A 17,003-nucleotide genomic window follows, 5' to 3' on the forward strand; every position below is an offset into this window, starting at 1 on the left:
CCGGGCGCAGTGGCTCATGCCTGTAATCCCAACACTTGGGGACGCTGAGGCAGGCAGATCACCTGAGCTCAGGAGTTCAAGACCGCCCTGGGCAATATGGTGAAACCTCAACTCTAATAAAATACAAAAAATTAGCCAGGTGTGGTGGTGGGTGCCTGTAGTCCTAGCTATGCAGAAGGCTGGGGAACGAGAATCACTTGAGCCCCAGAGGCGGAGGTTGCAGTGAGCCAAGATCATGCCACAGAACTCCAGCTTGAGCTACAAAGTGAGACTCCATCTCGAAAGGATATATACATGTATACCTTGACATAAGTGCTATGACTAGCAAGTGACAAGAAAGGGGTTTTCAACCGACATTGCACACATATCCAGTACACTGTTCAATGGAGACACGTTGGGAGGCTGCCCAGTGTTCTGCTGTGGCACTGCTAAAAGCGTGATGGACGGGCTCCTTCAGGAAGTGTTGCCAGAGGCAGTTTAGGAACTGCAAAGGGAAACAATCCCATTACCTTCCAGCTTTACTCCTCCTGTTAGTCACCAGACAGGGTTTTGAATCACTTCAGGATCATTTTCTTTATTTGAAAGAATGTGCCTTGGACCCTGACATCTTAAGCTCCCCAAATGGAATCTCAAGCATAATTTCAAAACTTTAAGGGGAACGTAAATTGACTGAACCCATAGTCACAATTAGCGAAACAGAAGAAGGAGCTATCAGGCACAATCTCATCACTAGAGACCTTTGACTCTCTTGTTTTAGATTCCTTTCTTTGTTCATGGACATGGGATTTTTGTTTTTCAAAGCGGTAACCAGAGGTAACTAGGCAAAAAGTTGTATATTCTGCTCTTTTTGAGACATATTATCTCATAATTTATTTTCATGCTGCTGTGGCGTCTTCATGGTAATCACATTTTATGCAATGGGAGCCTCTTTGGAAGACTTAAATCATCACATTAACAAGACTCATTTCTCTACTGCACAAACTTTGAACCCAAGTTAATTCCAAAGACATCTGTCTCTCCCCTTTGTAAAGATCCCAAAAAATAGTCTGTGTATCACTCAGTAAACCTTTCTAATGTTTATTCACTCTAAGACACTTATCCACACCCCATAGCCAAACTTAATTTGCAGGCAGAGAAGTTATGGGTCACGCTTCAGTTATTCATGCCCCAGAGTTGTGAGAGCACAGACAGCTCTGCGGTTTGAAACTGGTGGCAAGTCACATCCTATTTTCTGACCCCACTTATTCTGAAACTGGACAATGCTCATTTAAAGCTCTGCTGCTTACTGGCTGTGTGTCCTTGGGCCATAATAATAGTTCATATCAGAATTGTTGTAAGGATTACATGAGCTAATATTTGTCAAGTGCTAAGAACAAACAGTGTCTGGTACTTAGTGTCTAAAATATATATATTTTATATATAATATATAAATATATATTTATATATAACATATAAAGATATATTTACTATATATACTATATATTTACATATAACATATAAATTACTATATATTTATATGTTATATAAAAATATATAGTATATATAGTAAATATATTTTTAAATATACAGTAAATATATATATTTATACATATATACACATATATAGTAACATGACCTTTTACTATATATAGAGTAAATAGATATAGTACATATATACATATATGTATATATATGTACATATATACCTGTATGTATATATATACATATACATATACACACATATATATGTATAAGTATATAGTAAAAGGTCATGTTACATTGGTACTTTTTAAATTCTAAACTTTAAGTTTAGAACAAAGATCAACATATTTGTTATGGCAAATGATCGGTTCTCTGCTCAGTCACCAAAGAATATGCATGAAATAACATTATTCAGTGGTGAGTTCCATTAATAGCATGAAGTAAAATAAAAGCACCTGGAAGGAAGAAATAGAGCACCTTCTCATTGAGTACTTACCTCTGTTAAGGGAGTCAGGCTATTGTTGAACTGACAGGCGGCAGGTCTGTCAGGACTGTGTATAACAACAAGACCCCTACTGAGAACCCCACGGTCCATGCAATACAGAATGGGGTCTTAGAGAAGCATCCTTAAAAAAAAAAAAGGCCTTCAAATTGATTTAGACAGATTTCTCGTGGTGGTGGACAACAGATTTTGTGTAATAAACTCTAGAGCTTTATTTCACATTATCATTTAACAATAACATTATGAACAATTTTTTTTTCACTATTTCAACTTTTCCTTTAGATTCCGGGGGTACATTGTGTGATGTACCAGTTTGCTATGTGGGTATATTGTGTGATGCTGAGGTTTGGGGTATGATTGATCCTGTCACCCAGGACTGAGTGTAGTAGCCAATAGTTTTTCAACCCTTGTCTCCCTCCCTCTCTCCCCACTCTAGTAGTCCCCGATGTCGATTGTTGCCATCATTAGGTCAATGAATACCCGATGTTTAATTCCCATTTGTCAGTGAGAACATATGGTATTTGGTTTTCTGTTCCTGGGTTAATTTGATTAGGATAATGGCCCCCAGCTGCATCCATGTTACTGTGAAGGACATGAGTTCATTGTTTTTTATGGCTGAGTTGTACTCCATGGTGTATGTGTACCACATTTTCTCTATCCAGTCCACCACTGATGGGAACCTAGGTTGATTCCATGCCTTTGCTATTGTGAACTGTACTGTGACAAACATGCAAGTGCATGTGTCTTTTTGGTAGAATGATTTATTTTCTTTTGGCTACAGACCAAGTAAAGGGATTGCTGGGTCAAATGATAGTTCTATTTTAAATTCTTGAGAAATCTCCACATTGCTTTCCATAGTGGCTGAACTAATCTACATTCCCATCAACAGCATATAAGCATTCTCTCCTCTCGACAGCCTTGTCAGCATCTGTTGTTTTTTTACTATTTCTTTCTTTATTCTGAAAGTATGGGGCTTCAATTACTGAGCTTTTTAATAATAGCCATTCTGACTGGTGCAAGATGGTATCTCATTGTGGTTTTGATTTGCATTTCTTTGATGAATAATGATATGGGGCATTTTTTCACATGTTTGTTGGCTGCTTGTATGTCTTGTTTTGAGAATTGATTGTTCAAGTCCTTTGCCCACTTTTTAATGGGGTTATTTGTTTTTTGCTTGTTCAATTGTTTAAGTTCCTTATAGATTCTGGATATTAGGCGTTTATTGGATGCACAGTTTGTGAATATTTTCTCTCATTCTGTAGGTTGTCTATTTACTGTGTTGATAGTTTCATTTACTGTGCAGAAGCTCTTTAGTTTAATTAGGTCCCACTTGTCAATTTTTGTGTTTGTTGCAATTGCTTTTGAGGACTTAGTCATAAATTCTTTCTGAAGATTGATGCTCAGAATGATGTTTTCTAGATTTTCTCCTGGGGTTTTTACAGTTTGAGGTCTTACATTTAAATCTTTAATCCATCTTGAGTTAATTTTTCTATATGGTGAAATGTTGGGGTCTAGTTTCAATCCTCTGCATAGAGCTAGCCAGCTATCTCAGCACCACTTATCGAATAGGGAGTCCTATCCTCATTGCTTATTTTTGTTAATGTTATCAAAGATTAGATTGTTGTACGAGTGTGGCTTTATTTCTAGATTCTCTATTCTGTTTCTTTTGTCTATGCCACTTTATATTTTACAACCTTCTGTTTTGGTACCAGTACCATGCTGTTTTGTTTACTGTAGTCTTATAGCGTAGTTTGAAGTCAGGTAATGTGATGCCTCCAGATTTCTTTTTATTTAGGATTGCTTTGGCTATTTGGGCTCTTTTCGGTTCCATATGAATTTCAGAATCGTTTTTTTTCTGGTTCTGTGAAAAATGAGATTGGTAGCTTGATAAAAATAGCATTGAATCTGTAGATTGCTTTGGGCAGTGTGGCCATTTTAATGATATTGATTCTTCCAATCCATTGGCATGGGATGTTTTTCCATTCGTTTGTGTCACCTATCATTTCTTTAAGTCGTGTTCTGTAATTTTCTCTGTAGAGATTTTTCACTTTCTTGGTTAGATGTATTCCTAGGGGGTGTGTGTATGTGTGTGTGGCTATTGAAGTGTAAAATAAAGTCGTAAAATATACAACCATTTTGTGATTAACATGTCTCTCACCATACTAAGAAGAAGTGTTTGACTTAAGGTCTAAATGCAGGAAACATGCATTCTCCAGGGTCTTTTCTAAACTTCTGTGATTATAATTACATTAGTAAGTTACTCTTACATTACTCATGTTTCTTTAACTTTTGAAAGAGAGGTAATTGGCCAGAGGTTGCCTGAGGCTTCTTCCACCTCTAACACCCTGGGTATTCTATGATGTTCCAACAGGTGTTGGATCAGTAAACACACCATTAGGCTGGGAATATAAGTTTCAACCCAGGTGCAGCCTCCCAGGGTGTTTCTTGTTGCAGAACATTTCTCAGGTGTTCGATGCACGCCTGGAATTCTGGGCACAAGTGACTCTGTACACATGATAAAGACATAGTTGTACTCATCTTCCTGACTCAGCTGTGCTCCACAAATGCCATTTACGATGATTATAAGAAAACTACTCAGACTTAAGTTATGAGAACTATGTAAGAGGATTGTTCTGCATCTTGCTTTGAGTATCTCTAGACAAAAGAGAGATGCAATCTACCGGAAGGAAATATCACAAAGACCATGATTTCTATGCTAAGAATATTGAGTTTTATTAGAAAGCAGACAACATAATATGGGAGTTAGACTGGAGTCCTAGGAAGAGAGAGTATTTTTCATCTGTAGTTGGTCTGAAAAGGTATCTTCAGTGCATAGGGTGAGCTAGTATGAAGAGATGAGAAATGGGCTTCTCAAGGAAACGTGTATTGCTCTGCGGTGAAGCCCTGAGGGGCAGCGGGATGGTCCTGGCCATCTTCTGAAGGGCCCTTCGCGGATACCCGCCCAGCAGGAGAAGGTCCTGCAGGTGGCTGCAAGGCGCTCCGGCTGCCTATGTGGCCGGCAGCAGGTGACCGCACAGACAGCTGGCAGCAGGTGGTGGCCCAGCAGGGTTTCGCAGACCACAATGCGGCACGACGTGGGGCAGCAATGGGCAGCAGCCTCCTGCGGTGGAGCAGGGGCACACCGGGGCGCGCAGGGCTCGCGGATGGGACGTGCTGCAGCGGGCACGAGGTCACGGGACAAACAATGCGTCCAGGTCACGGGCCAGCAGCAGCAGGGGTCGGTAGCAGCAGGCTTTTAAGCAGCCTCTCAGCTCAGGGAGGAGAAGGTGGAGCCGCATGGCCGGTCATGTGGTGCCTGAGGCTGGTGTGGGGTGGGGCTGTTGAGAGGAGCTGGGTGTTCTCAGGTGTGAATGTCCTCCTCCCGCTCCGGGCCCTTTATATACCCTGGCTAGGAGCTGATGACCCCCAGGACACGAGGTCATTTCCTTGTTTTCACTTATTCTTCCTGAAATAACACCTGCAGATTAGTAAGTTTTCTAGACATTGTTTAGATACTCAGGTACACATAAATGTCTATTTGTTTTCCTTATTTAGTGTAGACCCATTATATTTTGCTATTTATGGTTCAAATATGAATTTAATGACCCTAACTTCAAAGTCTCCAATTATCATTATAATTCAATGATGCTTTTGCCAGTTGCTGTTTTGATAGTACAAAGCAGCTGTCATGCTCTGCATGCTCTGAGGGTTACTTGCTAGCAGTTGAAGTGAAGTACACCTCAAGTTGTTAGCATTCTTTGCCACTGCTAAGCTTCCTGGGCAAAACAAGTTGAGGATAATACTACAGGGATAGTTTAAAAGTCAGGATTTCTCAGTAAAAGAAGAATTTTCCAGTCCTCTTTTTGGAGGTACAAGAATGCATTTTAGTAGGTTTCCATCATCCAGTGGTTTTTGTCTTAGAGATATGTTCATTGATTTCTATGGTTGTATATTTCCAGACCAAGGTAAATTTCACTGTAATCTTCATGATAGCCAGTATCATTAAGTTCTAAGTATGTTCCAAGCAGCATATTAAAAAATACATGTATTAATCTAATCTTCATAACATTCTTAGGATGTAGATACTGTTTATTTCTCATTTCACACATGAGGAACCAGATAAGTGACTGGTACCAAGGTCATGTACCTAGTAAGTGTTGGAGCCAATACTCACTCCAGAAATATCTGTGGGAACATTATTTGTCAGCCCAAAAAGCTGAAGAACTCACTGTAGCTAAAGAATGGATTGTAGGTACCACATTCCCAGATATTAAGGAATGTCTATTTTATTTAGGAACTTTTACAATGTATTTACTTTGAAAACAGTTGTTATTTGTGATATGGCTAAGTTTTTAGAGTCAGCTGAAAGGACTCTATGTCTTACCAATAGCCTCAGGAATGGGAAGAATTACCTTCTATTCAGCCTTCTGAAAATGTCAAAACATACCCTAAGGAGATAGTGTCATAGTTGGGCATAATTGAATGATCATGGGGTATTGTGAACAAAGCCACCAAAATGGTGAGGAAGTCAAACAAGTCTATGTAGATGAAGGCTGCAGTCTTGCAGTATAATAAAACCCTTCAGTAGTGATCCCAGTTGAATGTGTTCTCAGGCCTCATCCGGCCCATACCTCAGTGTCTTCAACATCTCCCTGTGTGCTATGCTGGGGCTCATTTCTGCTTATGGAACCAATTGTCATTTTTAATTGTTTCAAATTGTCATGACTTGTAGGCAAATTATGTCACTCAATCACATTTTAGTTTTTGCCTCTTAATTTGCTTGGTCCTGACCTTTTCCTTTACAACTAAGTCTGTTCTATTAGGTTGGTGCAAAAAGGAATTGTGGTTTTTGGCATTACTTTCAACGGCAAAAGCTGCAATTACTTTTGCACCAATCTAATAGATCTGAAGTTGAAGGTTCAAGTGTAGGCCTTCTTATTGATCACACTTCTTGCATGGTTTCTTACAGGCTTACCCAGATCTGCACCAGCCACTTTGGCCAACCAGAGAATGGGGTGACTGTGGAAATAAACGAGATTCAATAATAGCGATAACTTTAGGGGGAAACAAGGCATTCTCCATTTGAGAAAACACTTTTAAATAAGGAGGTCTCTAGAAGGCTAAAAAGAAAAACTCTGAGAGGAGAAAAACAGATGTACTTAGCAAATTTTGAAAACACTGATCAAGATTATATACAAAGAGGCTGGGCATGGTGGCTCACGCCTGTAATCCCAGCACTTTGGGAGGCTGTGGCAGGCGCATCACGAGGTCAGGAGATCGAGACCATCCTGGTTAACATGGTGAAACCCCATCTCTACTAAAAATACAAAAAATTAGCTGGGCATGATGGCGGGCACCTGTAGTCCCAACTACTCGCAAGGCTGAGGCAGAAGGATGGTGTGAACCCGGGAAGTGGAGCTTGCAGTGAGTGGAGATCGTGCCACTGTACTCCAACCTGGGCAACAGAGCAAGACTCCGTCTCCAAAAAAAAAAAGAAAAGAAAAAAAAAAAAGAATATATAGAAAGAAATTAGACTTACGAGCCTATCCATTGGTTAATTACCAAACGGTTAACAAAGATAAAACTCCATTGTGCACATACTGAAAATGTAAAGGTTTTGAATATAACAGTCTTCTTGTTGAGAAACTTTTACCATATTTCCAGAAAAAAGATCTTTCTTCATGATTGGTTTATTGTTTTATTTTAAGAATATGCACATCCAGCATGATGAGTTGAGAGTTGGGATGGAATGATGATGTTTTTCTCTCTTCTAACCAATCCCCTTAGAACTTATTCATTCATCATTCAACACATCATTTTTTATTATACTCAATGTGCCAAATATTGTGCAGGTCAGTGGGAATCTAGTAGTGAACAAAGTTAGTCAAGATCCTGGCCCTCAATGTAAATTAGCTCAGCCATTGTGGCAAGCAGTTTGGCAATTTCTGAAAGTATTTAAAACAGAATTGCCATCCAACCCAGCAATCCCATTATTGGGTATGGACCCAGAGGAATAGAAGTCATTCTACCATAAAGACAATACATGCATACGTCTGTTCAAAGTAGCAAAAATATGGAATCAACCTAAATACCCATTAAGGGTGGACTGGATAAAGAAAATATGGTACACATACATCACAGAATAGTACACAGCCATAAAAAAAGGAAATTATGTCCTTTGTAACAATGTGGATGAAGCTGGAGGCCATTATCCTAAGCGAACTAACGCAGATACAGAAAACCAAATACCACATGTTCTCACTTATAAGTGGTATCTAAACATTGAATACATATGGACACAAAGAAGGGAACAACAGATACTGAGGCCTACTTGAGGGCGGATGGTGGGAATAGGGTGAGGATGAAAAAACCACCTGTCTGTTACTATGCTTTTGTTTAATTTAATTAATTAATTAATTTTTTGAAACGGAGTCTCACTCTGTCACCCAGGCAGGAGTGCAGTGGTGCAATCTTGGCTCACCGAAGCCTCTGCCTCCCAGGTTCAAGTGATTCTCCTGACTCAGCCTCCTGAGTAGCTTGGATTACAGGCGCATGCCACCATGCCCAGCTAATTTTTGTATATTTAGTAGAGACAGGGTTTCGCCATGTTGGCCAGGCTGGTCTTGAATTCCTGGCCTCAGGTGACCTACCCACCTCAGCCTCCCAAAGTGCTGGGATTACAGGCATAAGCCACTGCACCTGGCCATCTGTTACTATGCTTATTACCTGGGTGATGAAATAATCTGTATACCAAAACCCTGTGACACACAATTTACCTATATAACAAACCTGCACATGTATCCCTGAACTTAAAATAAATTTAAATTTAAAAAAATGAAGACCTCTGCCCTCACAAAGCTTCCCTTGCCTCACTTTTCTCAATGGGCAGGTAGATATGCCCAGGAATACATGCCGAACAATCAAAGAAACCTCTTTTCTATCAGATGCTAGGAACTAAAAACATATTTCTCAGTAAAATGATAGTGGTTAGCCTTCCTTACCAACCTACAAGTATTTAACAATATCAACAATATATGCAGTATGGATTAATGTTATCAGCATTTCAACTGCATTGGTGTTGTTTAAATGGTAAGATGAATGTGGAGCTCAAAACCAGGATGATGACAACCAAGGCTTCACTTCTCCCTGCCTTCTCAGCAGCAGCCACTCCACTGGAAGTAGAACTGGCTGTGATGGTGCTGATGGGAACCGTGGAGAATTTGGGATAGTGGTTCCTCCAGCATGGGATGTTCAGTGGCTAGGGATTCCCAGGTCCTCTTTGACATCAATTACTGCACAGTTTTCTACATTGGTGAACAAATGGGGCTGTAACTTAACTTAGACTTCCTCCCCCTTATCATGTGTGTGAATTATTCATAAGTCAAGTTTATGTTTACAGAGACCTACTGTAGTCTCACCATTTCCTCAGCATCACCATAAAACCTGCGACTAGAAATATGAAGGTGAATCACTTGAGATGATCAGATTTATTTTGACATGCTATTAAAATTATAGACCTTCCACCTGAGTTGTTCCTATTCTAAAGCTCAAAAATGGCCCTTAGAAAATCCTTCCTTTCGTTCTTCTGATTCTGTATGCTCTAATGTAAGCTAAATATGAACTTTTGAAGAGTGATAAACAATAAATAAAAAGAAATGTGTTTACTTCCCCAGAAATAAAATTTTATTTTATTTTTACAGGCAAAAATACAGCATACAAATAGTATTATCCTGGAAGAAAAAAAATCTCATCTGAGAACCTTGAAATAATACAAAAAAGGGTGATGAGTCAGTGGGACAGAGTTCTATTCAAGAGGAGCTTTGATTTCCATTTACTCGTTTTTTTGTTTTTTTTTTTTAAGCCAAGAATTCAAATGATGAAAGCTGGAATTTTTCTCAAGATTGTCAGAGAGGGCCAGGATTAGCTACATAATTATGTGGGGAAACAGGATGTTATTGTTGAATTCGTGCTTGTGGATCAGCTAGGCTGCAAAGGTGGGGTCTCTCATCTGATCCAGGAGGGGTGGAAGAGTCTGCACATGATTCTGTGCACCTGGGAATGTTTTGTGCGTTGAGGGGAGAGGTGGGGTCTCAGCAGGAGAAGGTCCTGCAGGTGGTGCTGCAAGGCGTCGGCTGGCCGCAGGGGGGCCGGCAGCAGGGGGACTGCACAGACACAGGCTGGCAGCAGGTGGTGGCCCAGCAGCAGGGCCTGCAGACCACAGCCGTGCACGACGTGGGGCAGCAGGTGATGGGGCGGCAGCAGCCTTCCTGCAGGGAGCAGGGGTCGCAGCACACCGGGCGGCGGCAGGGCTCACAGATGGGGCGCGTGCAGCGGGGCACGCAGGTCACGGGGCGGCACACGGTGGTCTGGTAGGTCACGGGGCGGCAGCAGCAGGGGTCGCGGTAGCAGCAGGGCTGGCAGCAGCCTCCTCCGTAGCTCAGGGAGGAGAAGGTGGAGCCGCAGCAGGAGCCGGTCATGGTGGTGTCTGAGGCTGGTGTGGGGTGGGCTGTTGAGAGGAGCTGGATGTTCTCAGGTGTGAATGTCCTCGTGCCCCTCTGGGCCCTTTATATGCCCTGGCTGGGAGCTAATGACCCCCAGGACGTGAGGTCATTTCCTGGAGTTGTAGCTGCCCGTTGAAATGAGAACTCTGGATTTAACTGCTGAGGCAGTGATCCCTAAATCACTAAAGGATGCTTTGTTTTCTACCTGTCTGCTTTTTCCCTTGAACTGAATACCTGGTGATGTATATCATCAGAACAATTGCTCCAGGTCAGCTTCCAGGTCATGCCATGTGAGAAGGTGCAAGTTTGAAGAATCCAGCGTTGCCACCATCACACTTTCCTCTTGTTTGCTGCCATGGGTGACTTAAGCATAAGACTGGAAAGTTCATGAGTCACAGGCCAGGTTTCTGATTGGCATTGAGATCAAGTAAGAATTTCTAAAAAGCCAAAATGGTTCATAAGAGCGGATGTGTATTGATTCTGCTATGGAAAGCATGGCCCAGTGTTTGATGACACAGTGCCTAAACTTGTTTGTAAGAAAATCATCACCAAAGCTGCTAGACTGATTTTATTTTAGTAATCTGAGTTGGTTTATAACTCATTAACACTTATGAGACACTATGTAGATGATGCTGTACTATTTGGGGGTGGAGAGGGAAAGGAAAGAAAAATAACTTTCAAATAGTTTCCTATCACATAGCAGTCACAAATTTTAGTAAGGCAAGACAAAGATAAATCAAGCAATTAAAGGGAAAGAACTTTTCTGGAAACAATAAAGTCAAAAGTAAGTGGGGATTTCATTCATTCTGTGCCTTTCTGAATGCCCTTCCATGATTATTGTCTTAGAAATAAAATTGAAATTGGCTATTTCCTGCTTTCTTGCTTTGACATATGCACTTTGTATTACATACTTCAAAATCTATGGACAATATCTACAAAGGAATCAGTTATCTTTCTGTCACAGCTGCTTTAGTTTGTTGGCTGAGGGTTTTGTTTGCTTATGAGGTGGTAAGGTGGTATTATGAAAAAGACAAGGGGAATTAGTTGAGCTGGTGACCAATAAAATAGCTTTGTCTTTTCCAGCCATAGTGAAGACGAATAGGAATACAGAAAATAAATTTAGTGTTGGAAGGTAGATTAAAGATAACATTGCCCAAGGAATGCTGATGGTCTTCGGCACAAATTTACCTCTGAGGTGTGTTTTGTTTTGTTTGCTCTTTTTAAAAATACACCTTTGGTCTACCATATCTCTGATCTTTGAAGACCTTTGAGTCTATGATCCATCATAGTCCATCACAGTTTTTGGAAGACCAGATTTACAAAATGAATTCCTCCAAAGTCGTACGGATCAAAGAGTGGCAAATCTTTAACAATACCACAGGTCTTCTGTGGAGTAGAAACACTGGTGATGTCTCCTAGTCTTTTTCCAACTTGGAGTCACTCAAAATAGACAACATGTAGCAGTTGTTATTAAAAATTTTTATTCTCTTTAGTGAAATAAAATAAGTACTCACTTGATACATGGTATAGCATACTGTTCTTTGTTTCGGAATGTATACAGAGATGCCAAACTAAAAAGAAATATGTCTATAAATCCACTGCTTTTGTTAACAAAAGAACGCAGTACGAAGAAATACTTTTTTCTAAAATTATAGGCTGTCAGAAACCTTGCTCTTCCAAGCCGTATCAGTAAGAAGCAAACATTCCACTCTTGCCTGGACAGGATCTAAGTCATTTGGACAGAGAAGCAACCTCAGTACCCAAACCAGGTGCAGAATTTCAGACAATTGACTTTCAGACACAACATTCCCCATTTGTCTTAACTATACAGCTTCCAGCAAAGGAGGACCATAAGTCTGTTTCACAGACCACATCTGGTGTTAATTATTTTTTAAACACAGCCCTGTTTTTCCCTAAGCTTATGAAAACACTATGTCATGTAATTTTACCCCACCATTCCTCAACATTTTATAATAACATTTCTCTACTTTGTTTGGGAGGATGCCCTGTGGTCCTCAGCCATGTGGTCTCCCTTGCTGTAGCACGTTAATAGTCCTAAGCTATTGGACAAGAGGTGTGTCCCTGGTCTTTACCACATGGACTTTTTAGTCATATTATTCAAGTTACACACATACTTCAAGTGCATAATCACCAGAATGGAAACAAGTAAATCTTAAGCACAGTGAAAATAACTTGTGAGATTTTTGTAGTTGGATAGATAAAGAATGTAGTGTTGGTGACCCTTTGTGATGGTGGGCCACGCCCTCTTCTTAATAGTTTTATGAATTGTATTTTGTTAGGAACTAGTCTGGGAGCCACTAGATGTTAGGAAATTTATTAAAATTCTGAAATTAGAATATACATTCCTTAAGGACTTTGTTCTCAGAAATAATCTTAAAAATATCCTCCAATCGTAAGAGTCAGAGATGGGATGGGGAAGATTGATGGGCAAAGGGCAGGAGGAGAATGGAGAAGATAAAGAAGGATTCCAATCCTTTCTCCATCTCTTTGCAGTTGTAAATGACTTACCTTAGCCAGGTTTCCTCATCTGTAAAATGGGCAGAGTCTTCAGTGCCTGGTGTTCTTCAGAGGCTGGCTTATCATAAAATCCATGCAAATGTGGAAGACAGAGAGAGGAATATAATTAATTAGATATAATTAGAAAAGAGAATATAGTTTAGTTGGGAGAGATAGAAAAACTAAATGATCGGGGGACTGGTGGAATTTGTTGCTAGAATTTTTTTAAAAGATTCGTCTGAGTTTTTTAGATATTCATCTGCCTAAAGTCAGGGAAGGCAAAGTAATCTTTTGGGGTCTATTACAGCTTTGAGTTGTTTAATTCCCTTGGATGGTTCAATGTGAAAGAAAGAGTCTAACCATCAGATACTTACATTTTGCTCAGTCCTTCTTTTTTCCGATGCTGCACTCCTATTCATAAATCCTGTAATCTCGGACTCATTCCTGTGGACTTGTAGAATGAATTTTTAAAGATCATTTTCATTCTGAGACAGCCTTAATCTGATGCCAAGTTGTTGTGGGGTTTTTTTTTTTTTTTTTTGCCTTCTTCATTATATTTATTAGAAAATCTATTGCTGCCAGTAGAAGTGGACTATCCTGAAAAAAAATTACAATTTAAGTGTGATTAGTAAAGCCTTCCCCCGAATTTGTTCCCATTCTCAATGATTTGGTATGTAGTAGATAGCACGTCTTTTGAGCCTGTTCAATACAGTCATGTCCAAATGCACCACAGGAATATAAATGAATGGTATTGGGCATTTAACTATGTGCTAGGGCATCTTGCAGTCATAAAAAGTTATAAAAGTTATTTAACTTTCCCAATAATCTACGTTGGTAAATGTTGCTTTTCCCATTTTGCGGATGGGATAACTAGAGTCAGAGAGGTTAAGTTACACCAATGCCGAAATTTTTGCTTTAAATAAATACCTACCTTTTAAAATTCTTGTGGTAAAGACAATTTCCTTTTAATTAATTAATTAATTAATTAATTTATTTATTTTTTTTTTTTTGAGACGGAGTCTCGCTGTGCTCCCAGGCTGGGGTGCAGTGGCCTGATCTCGGCTCACTGCAAGCTCCGCCTCCCAGGTTCACGCCATTCTCCCGCCTCAGCCTCCCAAGTAGCTGAGACTACAGGCGCCCGCCACCACGCCCGGCTAGTTTTTTTTTTGTATTTTTAGTAGAGACGGGGTTTCACCATGTTAGCCAGGATAGTCTCGATCTCCTGACCTCGTGATCCACCCGCCTCGGCCTCCCAAAGTGCTGGGATTACAGGCTTGAGCCACCGCGCCCGGCCTTAATTTATTTTGATAACTAAACAAGCGGAAATTAAATACTAGTTATGTATTAAATGTTGAGCTCAGTATTGGAAGCCAAAATAAACTGTGATCCCCTCCATGGAGGCCAAAAAAAACATATAATCTTAGTACAATGCCTTATGGGGAGGGAGGTAAGCTTATTGGAACTTGCTGAGAACTCCTAACCTGTGTGTGTGTGTGTGTGCACGTGTGCACTCATGCATATGTGTGCAAGCGCACAGGTGCGTATGCATTTGCACATGCGTTTGTGTGATACAGGGTTTGGGATAGGACTACTGGAGAAGACTGAATTGAATCTTGGAAATGACTCAGAGTTAAGTAGGTGATGAAGGTGAAGAGAAAGAGTGTGTGAAAGAACAGATAAGTGAAAGAACATGAGGAAAAGCAAAACATTCGGAACTGCAAATGTTTAATAACTATAAGGTCAGTGTTGCTTGAAGTGAATCTTAGTGGGGAGCAGTGAGACATGGATCTGTAGAGATGGGCAAAGGACAGGCAGCAGACTGCCTGATGTGCACACGCTTCCTAGCCACGTGGGTAATCTAAGGACTAGTCTAGCTCTCCTGTAACATCTTCAAATACTTGTACCGGGAATCCTAGTGCCTCTCTCTTTTCCTCTTCTGTCTTCCTCATCATCTCCATCATCTTCCTCTTCGCTTTTCTTCCTATTCATTGCCTTGCCTCCCCTCTTCACTTTTATTTAATCCCTTATCTCTTCCTTTTTGTCTCTCTTTTTTGTCATTGTTGTCATTTTATTCCACCTATGACAAGCTCAAGACACTGTCTTTTTGCACATTCATTTCTCTGCCAGATTGATTCTTCTGATTACAGTTTAGCAGGTGCTATTTCAGACTTATTACTATATTACCCTTTTTTCTTAACTGTGGTTGTCTTCATTGTGGCTTGTTCCAGTGACTATTCTTGGAAGGCTACCAGGCCATGCTTGTTGAGGTCTCAAGGAGCTCAAATCCTGGTCTTCCTCCGAAATAATGGTCCTGAAATTCTAAGGAATTACATGGAAGTGACAGAAAATAAACAGTCTTGGGCCCCATTCCCAGAGATTTTGATTCATTAGGTTTGGTTTGGGGCCCAAGAATGTGCATTTTAAATTGCAAGAGATTCTAGTGTGTATGATGCATGGGCCACACTTTGAAAAACGCTACTCTAGGAACTATGCTAAGAAGATGAGATGCACTGTGCTGGTCAGGTTTACTGCCAGTGGTCATTCTGGGCTTGGCATATGCTATTCCCACTTTTACCCTCTTCATGAACATTGCGTTTCCTTTTGTCTATTCCATTAGCCCATAAGCTCCTTGGATGCAAGGCATGTAGCTTGTTCATCACTAATCAGGCTGCACCTGTCAATTGGAGGTCCCTTGATAAACAATTCTTGAATGACTGAATGGATGAGATTTCCATGGATAAAGTTTTGCTTAGGTTGAGCTTTGGTTCCCTGGTGCAGGTTCCAAAATCTTGCTTATCTGTGTGCACTAATAAACATGCACTAACAAATCAGGGAGCAGGGCAGTTTGCTATGCCAGGAAAAATTAGTTTATTGACAACAGTGAGCAACACATTGCAAAAGATGATGGTGACAGTTTGAGCAGTAAAACCATCAGATTGTAGAATGTGTTTGCAAAGTCCACCCCAGGGATTCTTAAAGGTCAATTTACTATCCATAATGACTAAGGTTGATGTAGACACCTGAAAAGGTGGGTGAGGGTGGCAGTGGACATCTGCTTATACCAGGCTGTATCCAGATGGTAAAAATCACTATTGTCACCTGGTGAAAAAATATCTATTTTTCTTTTGACTTTTGAAAACACCAAATAGACGTTTAGGCTTCAGTGTATTGCTCTGTGGGGGCAGTGGGGTCTCAGCAGGAGAAGGTCCTGCAGGTGGTGCTGCAAGGCGTCGGCTGGCCGCAGGGGGGCCGGCAGCAGGGGGACTGCACAGACACAGGCTGGCAGCAGGTGGTGGCCCAGCAGCAGGGCCTGCAGACCACAGCCGTGCACGACGTGGGGCAGCAGGTGATGGGGCGGCAGCAGCCTTCCTGCAGGGAGCAGGGGTCGCAGCACACCGGGCGGCGGCAGGGCTCGCAGATGGGACGCGTGCAGCGGGGCACGCAGGTCACGGGGCGGCACACGGTGGTCTGGTAGGTCACGGGGCGGCAGCAGCAGGGGTCGCGGTAGCAGCAGGGCTGGCAGCAGCCTCCCCCGTAGCTCAGGGAAGAGAAGGTGGAGCCGCAGCAGGAGCCGGTCATGGTGGTGTCTGAGGCTGGTGTGGGGTGGGCTGTTGAGAGGAGCTGGATGTTCTCAGGTGTGAATATCCTCCTCCCGCTCTGGGCCCTTTATATACCCTGGCCTGGTGTTGATGACCCCTCGACACGTGATCATTTTCTTGTGCATCTTCTGGCCAATTAAATGAAGATTTAGCATTGACTAATGGTATTTTGGTCACTCTTCACCTCATAACATATTCATGTACATACACCACAAATATTCACTCATTTTCTTGTGTTGTTTATCCTTACCAAATTTAGACATTGGATTCACTTCTGATTAATTTTCCTTTGAAATATTCCTAACCCATAAGAGAGAAAAGAATGTGTTTTCTAAACTATTTAGTGTCTAATCACTCTGCCCTTTGGCGCTAAAATTAGCATGTTATTCCTTGTCTTCAAAGGCTCCCATCACCAGCACCCAA

The 17,003-nt window shown here is 41.2% G+C and overlaps 2 protein-coding genes across 2 annotated transcripts; both read right to left on the reverse strand.

The window, feature by feature from the left end:
• Positions 1-9,627: 9,627 nt before the first annotated feature.
• LOC101004996 (keratin-associated protein 2-1) lies at positions 9,628-10,498 on the reverse strand. Its single transcript, XM_003913010.5, has one exon. It carries the CDS (start codon positions 10,438-10,440, stop codon positions 10,054-10,056), a length of 387 nt encoding a protein of 128 aa, XP_003913059.1. The 5' UTR covers positions 10,441-10,498; the 3' UTR covers positions 9,628-10,053.
• Positions 10,499-15,832: 5,334 nt separating this feature from the next.
• On the reverse strand, positions 15,833-16,618 carry LOC101004300 (keratin-associated protein 2-1). Its single transcript, XM_003913008.5, has one exon. It carries the CDS (start codon positions 16,558-16,560, stop codon positions 16,174-16,176), a length of 387 nt encoding a protein of 128 aa, XP_003913057.1. The 5' UTR covers positions 16,561-16,618; the 3' UTR covers positions 15,833-16,173.
• Positions 16,619-17,003: the final 385 nt, after the last annotated feature.

The sequence above is a fragment of the Papio anubis genome, chromosome 17, assembly GCF_008728515.1.
Source record: "Papio anubis isolate 15944 chromosome 17, Panubis1.0, whole genome shotgun sequence".
Lineage (NCBI taxonomy): Eukaryota > Metazoa > Chordata > Mammalia > Primates > Cercopithecidae > Papio > Papio anubis.

Coding starts and splice junctions, on each gene's coding strand:
- LOC101004996 (XM_003913010.5), bottom strand. CDS start 10,440: ATGACCGGCTCCTGCTGCGGCTCCACCTTCTCCTCCCTGAGCTACGGA.
- LOC101004300 (XM_003913008.5), bottom strand. CDS start 16,560: ATGACCGGCTCCTGCTGCGGCTCCACCTTCTCTTCCCTGAGCTACGGG.